At 47.9% G+C, this 12,316-nt stretch overlaps 1 protein-coding gene across 1 annotated transcript in view; it reads right to left on the minus strand.

The window, feature by feature from the left end:
* Positions 1–2,146: 2,146 nt before the first annotated feature.
* Positions 2,147–12,316, minus strand: part of RAB20 (RAB20, member RAS oncogene family) — a 37,714-nt gene continuing 27,544 nt past the window's right edge. Inside the window, exon 2 of the mRNA XM_037125653.2 lies at positions 2,147–3,114. Coding sequence (XP_036981548.2) covers positions 2,582–3,114 — 533 coding nt within the window. The 3' untranslated portion in view covers positions 2,147–2,581. The remainder of the gene's footprint in view (positions 3,115–12,316) is intronic.

Consider the following 12,316-nt stretch of genomic DNA (forward strand, 5'->3'; position numbering starts at 1 on the left):
ATCACAACCCAGCGACCCGAGAGTCCAAGGCTCTGCTACTTATACTTAAAGGGCGAGAACAGACCAAAAATGGCTCAAGAAGATCTCAAAGCCCCAGAGCCTATAAATCTAAGTGATGAAGAAATAGCAAAACTCTCAGACACACAGTTTAAAACTGTGTGATCAAGATCCGCACAGAACTGGTTGATTATAGCCACAAATTAGAGGAACATATGAAGGCGAAACTAATTGAAATGAAGGGAATTGCACAGGAAACCAATAGTGATGGAAAGGAAACTGGGACTCAAATCAATGGAGTGGACCAGAAGAAAGCAAATAATGGCCAAACAGAAAAGAGTCAAGAAGCAAGAATTCGAAGAAATGAGGAGAGTCTTAGGAACCTCCAGGACATCTTTAAACGCTCCAACATCCGAATTATAGGGGTACCAGAAGAGGAAGAGGAACAGCCACCAGTGAAAACTTATTTGAACAAATAATAAAGGAGAATTTCCCCAATCTGGCAAAGGAAATAGACTTCCAGGAAATCCAGGAAGCTCACAGAGTCCCAAAGAAGTTGGACCCAAGAAGAAACACACCAAGGCACATCATCATTACATTAGCCAAGATGAAAATGAAGGAGAGAATCCTAGAAGCAGCAAGAGATAAGGGGACAGTCACCTACAAAGGAGTTCCCAACAGACTGTCAGCTGATTTCTCAAAAGAGACCTTACAGGCAAGAAGGGGCTGGAAAGAGGTATTCCAAGTCATGAAAACCAAAGACCTACAACCAAGATTGCTCTATCCAGCAAAACTTTCATTTAGAATGGAAGGACAGATAAAGTGCTTCTCAGATCAGATCAAATTCAAGGAGTTCATTATCACCAAGCCCTTATTATATGAAATGTTAAAGGGACTTATCTAAGAAAAAGAAGTTAAAAAAACATGAACAGTGGAAGGACAGCAAACTCACAGTTATTAACAACCACACCTAAAACAAAAGCAAACTAAAAGGACAGCTAGATCAGGAGTGGAAACATAGAAATGAAGATCTCAAGGAGGGTTAGCAATAGGGGAGTGGGAGGAGGAGAAGGGGGGAGAAGGTACAGAAAATAAGTAGCATAGATGGTAGATAGAAAATAGATGGGGGGGTAAGAATAGTATGGGAAATATAGAATCTAAAGAACTTGAGACACATGGTCATAAACTAAAGGGGGGGGTAATGGTGGGGATGGCGGGGTAGGGTGGAGGGGAATGAAGGGGGGAATAGAACAACTGTAATGGCATAATCAATAAAAAATAAATTAAAAAAAAAAAACCAGAAAAGCCTTACTCACAAAACCTTGTTTCTCACTAGCCTTCTGCACATTTTGCTTTCTATTACAGGCTGAATGCTGTGTCCCCCTAAAATCCATGTGCTGAAGCCCTACCCTCCACTGTGATGGTGTTTGGAGGTGGAGCCTTTGGGACAGGATGAGGGGAGGGCCCTATGATCAGAAGAGAAGGAGATCAGAGCTCTCTCTCCCCCCCCCACCATGTGAGGGCACGTGGACAAGGAGGTCATGTGCAAGTCAAGAAGAGAGGCCTCACCAGAAACTGAATCGGCTGGCACCCTGATGTTGGACTTCTGGCCTCCAGAACTGTGGGACGTAAATGTCTGCTGCTTACGCTGCCCAGTCAGTGTTTTGTTACAACAGTCCGAGCTGGCTGAGATGGCCCTTTCCCAATCAGAGAGCCCCAAGTCTGACCTACATGCTCCCAGTTAAATTTCTGAGAAAACGAAACCCATGGTCTCACAGCTTTCCTGCCTTAGCTTCTTCTAACAGAGAGATGCACCCACCAACCAGCAGAAAAGGGGGTTCTGCTCAGTAACAGCCCAGGTGACCCAAGCGGAACTTAGCAGAAAACAGAGCTTTTACTTTTGCTTCTATTATTGGAATTCATGTCATCAAGACAACTACGCAGATGGGCTGATCCAAATATTCTGGAATTTGTAAGGATTCAGAGCAATTTCTAAAGATTGAAGCACCTTAAGCTCACAGCCCTCTCCCCAAAGCCCCCAGCAAGCAGTCCACTGGGGGCACAAAATAAAATCTGAATCAATGCAGTGTCCACACCAAAGTTCTACTCAAGATTCCTTTTAATAATATGTGTAGTTCATACTACTACAACCAATATAAAAAGGTGACTCCTGGTTTTGTATAAATTAACATGTCGAGAACCATTATGATGCATCAAGATACAAGTTCCAAATGATCGGAGCAAAGATAAATCACAGTGAAGAGAAATGTCCTGAGAAGGACAAACATGAAAGCCGTACAGGTGCTCAGATGGGCACACACCCATCCAGGCAACCTTGTCATAGGCCAGGTTGTCAGGACAGGACCCTGCAGCTCCCCACCTCCCAACACAGCGACGCAGACAGAGGCGATGATTCCCATGGGCCTTCTCTCACAGTTAGCTGTCACTTCCTCTCGGGTCTTCTCCTCCGCATGCAGTTCTACAGAGGAACTTCTCGACTTTCTGTGCCCCTGACCACAGCTCGCTTGGTCACACTCCTTACCTACTGTGTAAATGGGGGTCGGGGGCCTGGGGTCTCTGAGAGTCAGGCACAGCACCCAGATTTGGTTTGTCTGGGTGGCTTATAACAGGAGATGTCCACAGTCTGCGGCAGCCCCTGGGCTCTCTGCCGCAAGATCATGGGCACCACCATGTCAAACAAGCTTTCAAACAACAGGTCCACATTGTGCCCGGTTTTGGCGCTGGTCTCGAAGCACATCTGCTCAGCAGCCGGCATGTCCTTCTCATCCAGCATCTTGTACTTCAGGATCTTTTTATAAAGGGCCATCGCTTCCTCTGGCTTCACCTGCTTGGGCACCTTGGGCGACACACAGCCATCACCCACTGACCCGGAGCTGTGCCCTTCCTGCTCCCAGCTCTCCGAGGGCCCCTCCTCACTGAGGTCCACCTTGTTCCCCACGATGGCAAAGAGGCAGTCAGTGTTGGCTGTGTCTGTCAGGCCCAGGAATCTGTCCTCCAGCTCCACCAGGCTCTGCGGGTGGTTCACGTCATAGGTGAGGATGACAGCGGCTGCCCCCCGGCAGTACATGGAGCCAAGGCCGTGGAACTGCTCCCGCCCTGGTGGGGGAAAGGGGAAGAAAGATGTGGGTTATCTCTTTTCTCAGGAGCATCCAGGAAGGGGGTAACTAAGGGACTGTCACCCCACATGTAGACGTGGCTGGAGCTGGACTGGACTGGACTGGGACACAGGTGGGCAGGAAGAACCGACCAGCCCAGGTCCCGCAGGACCTAAGCACAGTGCCCTGCCGCTCTGGGGACTGCTGGCCATTCCCGCACAGCCTTTCCACACGCCGTAGTGCACGTACAAGCCCAAGAAGAATCCCCATGCCCTGTTCTTCTAATTAAAAATTGTATGGCTTGTTCCCAGTTTTGCAGTTAAAAGAAAATATTTGAATGAACACTCGTACCACGGGCTTCGACACTCGATGGCACAGTCTGTGCCGCATCTCAGCGCCGCAGTCGTTCTGACACAGCACCACATACGTCTGCCTTCCCACAGTCGCACACCACTCCCCAGTGCCCGATGCCCAGCGCTGCAGCTCCACGGCTGCCCGGCCCCTGTCCAGCTGCCTGGGGTGCCACTTAGCCACTTGTCACTTCCCAAAAGGTCCCTGACCCCCTTCCAGATTGTTCGTTAAGTCTTTTGTCAGTCCCATCACCGCCCCCAACTCCGGCCCCTCACACTCCCTCTGAGTCTGGCTCATACACTGGCACAATCACAAGTCCAGGCCTCAGGTATGCAGTTAATACATGTCTGCCTACCAGCGGGGAGGGCTGGACCACGTGCTTTTACTTGCCCCTGTGTATTTAGTGCCCTGCGTAATGTGTTGAGTAAGTGAAGCCATAAATTATCCCCTTCATTTAAAAAAAAACACACACGCTGGAAAGAAGTATTCCAAGTATGAAATCCAAAGTCCTACATCCAAGATTGCTCTGTCCAGCAAAGCTTTCATTTAGAATGGAAGGAAAGATAAAGTGCTTCTCAGATAAGGTCAAATTCAAGGAGTTCATCATCACCAAGCCCTTATTATATGAAATATTAAAGGGACTTACCTAAGAAAAAGAAGATAAAAAAGATGAACAGTGAAAGGACAGCAAACTCAGTTATTAACAACCACACCTAAAACAAAAGCAAACTAAGAGAACAGCTAGATCAGGAGTGGAAACATAGAAATGAAGATCACATGGAGGGTTAGCAACAGGGGAGTGGGAGAATGAAAAGGGGGGAGAAGGTACAAAAAATATGTAGCATAGACGGTAGACAGAAAATAGACAGGGGGGAGGGCAAGAATAGTAGGGGAAATATAGAATCTAAAGAACTTGAGACATGTGGTCATAAACTAAAGGGGGGGGAATGGTGAGGGAGGGGGTGTGCAGGGTGGAGGAGAATGAAGGGGGGGAATAGAACAACTGTCATGGCATAATCAATAAAATATATTTTTTAAAAACACGCAATTTTTTCTCTTGCATAAAATTGTTTTGTTAACAGTTTGGTGCAATTTACAAACTGGTAGAAGCTGCATTCAAGTCAGAAGCTTCATTTAGACCCCACACCCAGCAACACAACATCCCAACTCCCCAGCTTCACTCTGAACTGCAGACTGAGGGGGAGCGGGAGGCTGAGGGGGAGGGAGGAGTCACCCTGATGTGTGAAACCCACCAAGAACTGAAATGTCATCCTACCGAAACACTTTCATTCCCCCATGTTCAATCATTAGAAAAGCTACAGCTAAACTACAGGGCACCCATCTCTCAGAGCCATCTGAAGTCTAGCTCACCGGAAGCCCTACAGCTACGGATTTAAAGGAGAAGCCACATGAGGCTGGTTGTTCCCAGGTGCAGGTACAGAACCGAGGTTGAGGGCACACCTGCGTCTGGGAGCCGGACAGCTGGGCCTGTGAACCTGCACAAGGTACTTAACCACTCATGACTGGGTCTCCTCTCCTGCAAAGGAGAACAGATAACAATATTACCCCACGGGGCTGCAAAGATGAAATGTGTTAATACAGTAAAAGATAAAATAATCCCAGGGAAGCGGCAAGCCCAGTGGGCCCTCATTCGTTGGGGCTGGTCTCCAGAGGCCAAGTCGGACCACTGTTTGTATCCTTAAGTTTTCACACCCGGTCCCTTCATTTCCCCTTCTGTTCACTGTGCGGGGATTTAGTTCACTGGCTCCACGAGGACAATTCAGAAATGCAAACGGGGCCTCCTCCCAAAGCCATCCCAGCCCGCAGGTTAACCAGCCCTCCTCCTGCCATCGGATTCCACAGCCTTTGATGGCAGGAGGGAACCACCCAGGACCCAAGCTCTCCGGGCACACCCTGCTCACAGGGGAGCTCAGGAGGGCCGTCTCCATTCACAGTCCTCCTGGCTGGCTGGCTGGCACTCACAGGGTCCCTTGGAGAGTTAACTATATTTCTAGAATATTTTTGACAGCTATCCCCCTAACTGGCATAGGAATCTGTTTCTGATGAAATTCTGTGAGTCTGTCTGCAGTTTTTCAGTTTGGGCTACAGAGCCCAGCTGCTGACTACAGAGGGAACCGCACCCAGAGGTCCATGGCCTTGAAAGGGGAAACAATGTAGTCTTTATTCTCAACATCCTCTAACTGAAATTGAGCATTTCCTTCTCTTACACATATTGACAACAAACCAGGAATGATGTTAAGGAGCGATACCTGTGGCTTTGTCACCTATGGAAACAACCAGGCTTTTGTTTCCACGTGACAGTTGTCCACCGCATTGTCAAGTGTTTAGGTTCATCCCCACTTAAAAACCACAACAGCTGTTGGACCCGCCCTTTGCAAGGAAGCCTGGTTTCCCGACGAAACGTTGTATTTTAGTGCACGCACTCAAATGTAGCATTCAGAGAAAGATTATGAACTCACAGAACCTGGGTACAAAAGGATCCTTCACACAAGAGAAACGAAGGCCCCTCGGTCTCTGGATCTTTGGAGCAAGGATTGGAGGCATGATGTCTACACACACACACACACAGGGTCCAGCACAAGTAACGCCCCTTTTTATTACCTAAAAATCCTTTATTACAAAGTCATAGGTATGTGATTCTGTAACATAACAGTATCTCACTCAGTCACAGCATATGACCTTTTAAGTGAAACGTTCAAACGCTGTCCATTTTGTGCAAGACAGTCAGGTACCCTACCAACCACATTCAATGACATTACTTCTGCCAGACCCTGTATTTGCATAAAACATGGTGTCCTTTGCTTTATAAACTATTATTTTTGGCCAAATGGCCAAGAAACACAAGTTCCACTCCAATCATTCTGAAATGGTCACATTCTGATGCAGGCCAGGCAGCACTGCGTCATTAGTGGGCAACAGTGGCCCCCCTGCCCAGCCCTGGCGAGAGTCACCTACTGAGAACAACCCCACGTGCTGGGGGAAGGACTCAGCGTGAACCTGCACCTGACAGCTGCCCTCTCCCTCACCTGGAGCCAGATTCAAAGCCAGGGCTCCCTGCCTCTAAAAAAAAAAAAAGCCCCATGTGCTTCCTCACGCCACCTGACGGTGAGGATGAGACGGAATCAGGCAGGAACTGGAGAGATGGGTCCTGCCCTGCGCGGGTCCTGAAGGTGGAAGTGAAGTGCACCCTTACGACCAGGCTCCCTGCCCCCCCGGGTGCTAGGAAGGGCCAGCCTGCTGACAAGCAGCTCATACTCTGGAATTCATCACCTGCAAAACAAAATTCTCCTTTAGCACAGTCACAGCAGCTCAGCCCTAAGCCTGATAATCTAATTATAAGTTTCACGGCAAATTACACTGTATGCCAACAGACAGAAATTAAACAGTCTTCTCCCATCTCTTCGTGGTCCCCCTGGGAGAAGATGAGGAAGACATCTCCACAACTGGTGATAACAAGTGTTAGTTAAAAAAAAGAAACGCTTCCGGTCGTTACCACTGAGCCAGGACTTTTCTCTCAGACGCTAATCACATATGTAGCAAACCAGGCATCTTGAGGTTTTCCAACAGCTAAAAATGTTATCAGCTCCCTCCCGCGAGATTTCACAGGGGCAAATGAGTCGGCATTCCAGTTATCCCGGAGTTGTTTTTTCAAGTCTGTTACATAGTTCATTGAGGACAAAAAGGCAACTACTGGTTATGCCTATGCCTAAAGTAGTTTTCCTTTCCAGATAAAAACGTCTGATTTGCCTTCAGAAAACTACAGAAGAACAAAACCAAAAGAGAAATCATAATAACTAAAGGAGGTAGGAGCTGAAGAATCCCATATGCTAACCTGAGAAGAGAAGAAGTAAAGTTGCTGTTTAAATCATATAACCTGTTATCCACCCATTAACCAGGAGAAACTGAGGCACAGGAAGTGGCCCACAGAAGCAGGCTGGGGAAGCCCAGAGCCAGGACACTGTCCCCTGCTACCAGGTAGTCTGTGGTCTAACAACCCATAAAGAGCTTGACCTGGAGAAGGACCCCCTGCATTCAAACCCCCACGGTGTGACCTTGGGCAAGTCACTGAACTCCCTGTGCCTCAGTTTCTCACCACGGAAATACAGGCAGTGCCCACCAAAGTACGGCTGTACAACCAGAACTGATTTATACAGGTAAACTGCCTAGAACTGTGCCTGGCAGGTGTTACATCCTGTATACGTTTGTTAAATCAGTCGCAAATTCGATTCTGTCCAAATCTGAGGTCAAACCATCCCACAGCCTCCGCATCGGGTGTCCTTCACCAGCACACTTACAGACTGCTTCCTGGGGCCTACGGGTCCCTTTGACAGCTGACCAACATCCTGCGACTTTTCTTATTTTTACGAGGTTTACTTTCAGAGGAAGACTCTCTCCCCATTTCCGGGGACACTGGATTGGGTAGCCGCCATCTGCTGTGTCAGGAGGACTGAGACGCGGCCCAGCAGCAGGCACAGGAAGCCAGAAGTCAGCAGCCCGCAGAACCCCAGTCTGCTGGACAGAAGAAGACAGTGGCCACTTGCCTTCTCTTTCATTCTCTGACTGTCCTCAAGACAAACGACAACTCAGCCGTTCACCGCCAGCATTGTAACACTTTTGTTGAAATGATTAAAAACTGAATGGGTGGTGCAGCCCTCAGAAATCACGTTTGGAGGCGGTAAACATGGGCGGGTGGGGGGGCGGTTGCTTTTTAAAAGCACCAGCGCTCGGCCCCCCTACCCCAGAGCACATGCATGAGGAACTGATGACAGCATGGGCACCAGAATCATTTTCAAAACTCCTCTGGTGAGTATAACACGCAGCCTGCAGTGAAGATCACCAATGTGCTCAGTGAAAGTAGGAGATAAAAAGGCAGCTTTACAGGGGGAGAAATCCGACCACTTCCCACTTCAATTCAGTTGAAAAGGTCTACCAGGAAATGGAATTGCAAACGCCGAAGGAAAGAGGAACCTTTAACACGCCCTGCGAGATCCAGAATGCCCACTGGACGGGAGTCCACAAAAGTATCAGTGTCACAACGAGAGGAAAGAAAAAAAACTCGGATTCACAGAACTAGGGATTGTAACAAACAGAAACTCCAGGGCACACACAGAACAGGAGCTCCGTCCAGAACAAGACGCAACATAATTCCCTGCAGAGATTTTTAAAAAATAAAATGAAATCTCTTTTCCGATGTTTTCAAGTTCCACCCACAGTGTTATAAATACTACCATAAGAATTACTTTAGTTCTATTTTGTACAGTTTGATGAGTTCTGACTAAAGTCTACAGTCTCAGGCAAAGTCTAGAACATTCCATCTGCTTGTATGTGATTCCAAACATAGGGAACCTGGATAGATAAAGGCCCATGGAAATGACTACCCTCCAGAAATGTTTACAAGGAACAGATATTTACAGCTCTTGCAGTGCGATAAGAGGAAAGAACCGTGAGTCTCCCGGGGATGTGAGTGGCCAGCACTGGGTGTGTGCAGACTCCACCGGCACATGGAAATTGAAGAGGCAGCGGAGGAGGGCACCTCACTGAGAACCTACCGTCCCCAGAGGGGCCAGGAAATGAGCCGATGCACCCGCCACCACCCTGCTACTTGTGTGGGATGATTAATTTTTTTAACCTTCAATTTTTTTCCAGAATTTTAAGAAATCCTCACTCTAGGATATGTTTATTGATTTTAGAGAGAGAGGAAAGAAGAGAGAGAGAAGCATCAATTGGTTGCCCCCTGAACACATCCCAATCAGGCTCTAACTCACAACCTAGGTATGCGCCCTGATCGGGAATCACACCGGCAGCCCTTCAGTGTCTGGGATGATGTTTGATGAACTGAGCCACCTGGCCAGGGTCCTTTTTTATTTTAATTTATTTGAGAGAGAGAAACATCAATTTGCTGTTCCACTTATTTACACATTCATTGGTTGATTATTGTGTGTGCCCTGACCCAGAATCAAACCCCCAACCTTGGTGCATCAATCAGGACATGTTCTAACCAACGAAGCTACCCAGCCAGGGCCTAAATGGTTAACTTTATGTGTTAACTCAGCCAGGCTGCGGTGCCCAATTGTGTGGTCCAACTAGTCTAGATGTTGCCATGAAGGTACTTTTTGGATGTGATTGATATCTGCATCAATTGACTTTAACTAAAGCCAATTACCCTCAATAATGTGGGTAGGCCTCATCCAATGAGATGCAGACTTTAAGAGGAGGCTGAGAGGTCCTGGAGAAAAAAGAATTCTGGCCCAGACTACAACCCGAGTTATAAAAAATCACGCCCGAGTCTCCAGCCTGCCGCCCTATGGAGTGTGGACTCGAGACTGCAATATCGGCTCTTCTGTGGGTCTGCAGCCCGCCAGCCTGCCAGCAGATTTCAGACTTGCCAGTACCCACAATCACATGAGCCAATTCCTCTCTCTCTCCCTCAGCCAACCTCTCCCCGCCTCCCTCCTTCTTTACATCTACATCTATGTCCTGTTGGTTCCGTGCCTCTGGGGAAGCCTGACTAGCACACTTGGAGCTTCTCACTTGTTTCTCTGGGAAGCGTCCCTCTGGGAACCCGGCTGCAGTGCCAGACTCTCCAGAGGGTGGGACTCTCTCAGCAGCCCTTCTCCCCTCTTCTTTTTTTTTTAACTTTGTAGATTATTTATTTATTTATTTATTTACTTTCAGAGAGAGGGGAAGAAAGGGGCAAGAGAGGAAGAGAAACATTGCTGTGTGAGAGTGAAACAGTTGCCTCTCACTCACCCCCAACCAGGAACCTGGCCCACAACCCAGTCACGTGCCCTGACCAGGAAGAGAACCGGTGATCTCTCAGCTTGCAGGCCAGTGCTCAATCCACTAAGCCACACCAGCCAGGGCCCTTCTCCCCTCTTGCTTCTCCACCTCCAGATGTCTCCATGGAGGTACTGATTCCCTTCATAAAGAGAGAATGCCCAGTCAGCCCCTTTCCAAAGCAACCCGGGACACGGCAGCCCACCACACATCCTGTGCACATTCCTCAGTGCCTCACGGCTGGGTCACACTCCCAGACACCAGCTCTCCCACACTGCACCACAAGGACTTTGAAGCCACACCTCTCAGCCAAACTGGCCACCAGCTCCATAGGAAAGCAGGGAAGTGGGCTGAAAAGGGCTTTTCAGCAACTGCAAGTATAACTTTTTTTAAAGATTTTATTTATTTTTAGAGAGAGGGGAAGGGAGGAAAAAAGAGAGGGAGAAAATCTTTCTTCTCACAGACCCCCATCTGGAGACCTGGCCCACAATCCAGGCATGTGCTGTGACTTAGAATCGAACCTGTGATCTTCTGGTTTGCAGGCTGGCGCTCAATACACTCAGCCACACTAGCCAGGGCAATAGCAAGTATCGCTTTGCCCCAAAATGATTACTTCTTCACATGGATTCCTTATCTGCCCTCCTCACTAGCCTGACCACTTAGTTCTCTTTCTAAATAAAGATCCAATAATGAAAATCTCCTGCCACACAATTGCTGGCACCTCCTAGCTGGCTTCAAAATAAAGTGTGACCTCCATAAAAGTACACAAGTCCCTTCCTGCCAGGTTTTCAACAGCTAAACCATAACCTAGGAATGATATGATTTTCAAAACAGATATCCAGGAACATCTTTTACTGGGGTAGGCACAGCACAGGGAGATGGGGGATGGGATGAGGAATGCATTTAGACGTTTTTTTCTTGGATTCAAAGTTATCTCCTTTTTTCTCCATCTTTCGGTCTTGCTTTTAGTCCTATAAAAGTAAATTAATTTAAAAAGGAAGAAGCCCTGACTGCTGTAGCCCACTGGATTGGACATCATCCTGCAAATGGAGAGGTCCTTGGTTTGATTCCCAGTCAGAGCAATTCTAGACTGGGTTGCAGGCCAGGCCCCCATCTTGGGCCAGGTACGAGGAAACCAAGTGAGTTTCTCTTGCAGATCAATGTTTCTCTCCCTCTCTTTCTCCTTCCCTTTCCCTCTGTCTAAAAATAAATAAATAAAACCTTTTTTTTTTAAAGTCTTTCATTACAGATTAAAATTTCGTGATAGAAAAACAGAAAAAAGGTGGGGGGATGTTTCTAAAGCCTCCTACCATCTGCAGTGGGCTGAGTAGTGGTCCCAAAGATACACCTGGGGCCCTCATTTTCAGAAACTGTGAACAGACCCTTATTCGGAAACACGGTTGTTGCAGGTGTGATCAAGTTGAGTTGCAGTCTTCAGAGTACAGCCTAATCCAACATAACTGATGTCTTTACACTAAGGCAGGGGTATCAAACTCACTTTCACAGGGGGGCCACATCAGCCTTGCAGTTGCCTTCAAAGGGCCGAATGTAATTTTAGGACTGTATAAATGCAACTACTCCTTAATAGTTAAGCAAGAGCTTAGCACTGCTGCTGGGTAGAAACAAGGTGCCCAGCTGGGACTTCCGCCAAGATGGAGGCATAGGTGGAGACACTGTGCTTTCTCACACAACCAAGTTTAGAGACAACAAAATATTAGCAACAGAAAACACAGCCAGAACACAGAAAATTGAACTTTTCGGAAGTCTGATAACGAATGCTTTAGCCTGACCTGTAAGAAGGGCAAAACCAGCAGCTGGCGGAGCGGGGTTGCACAGGAAAATTCAGTCAGACGAACTCAGGCGCACAGATCCCAGGCACAGGGTTGCAACAGGTGGACCTAGTGAGTGACTCAGCGAGTGACCTCGAGGAACCAGCAAGGGAGCAGGGCCGAGATTTGACTGTGGTTGCGCATTTGTGCGCAGATAGACCAGCGAGGGACTGGGTGGTTAGACGGGACCCAGCAGGCCCCAGCAGCGAGAGGCAGCAGAGGGCA

This window comes from Artibeus jamaicensis, unplaced genomic scaffold (assembly GCF_021234435.1).
Source record: "Artibeus jamaicensis isolate MK-2021 breed Jamaican fruit bat unplaced genomic scaffold, CSHL_Jam_final scaffold_833, whole genome shotgun sequence".
In the NCBI taxonomy this organism is placed as follows: Eukaryota; Metazoa; Chordata; class Mammalia; order Chiroptera; family Phyllostomidae; genus Artibeus; species Artibeus jamaicensis.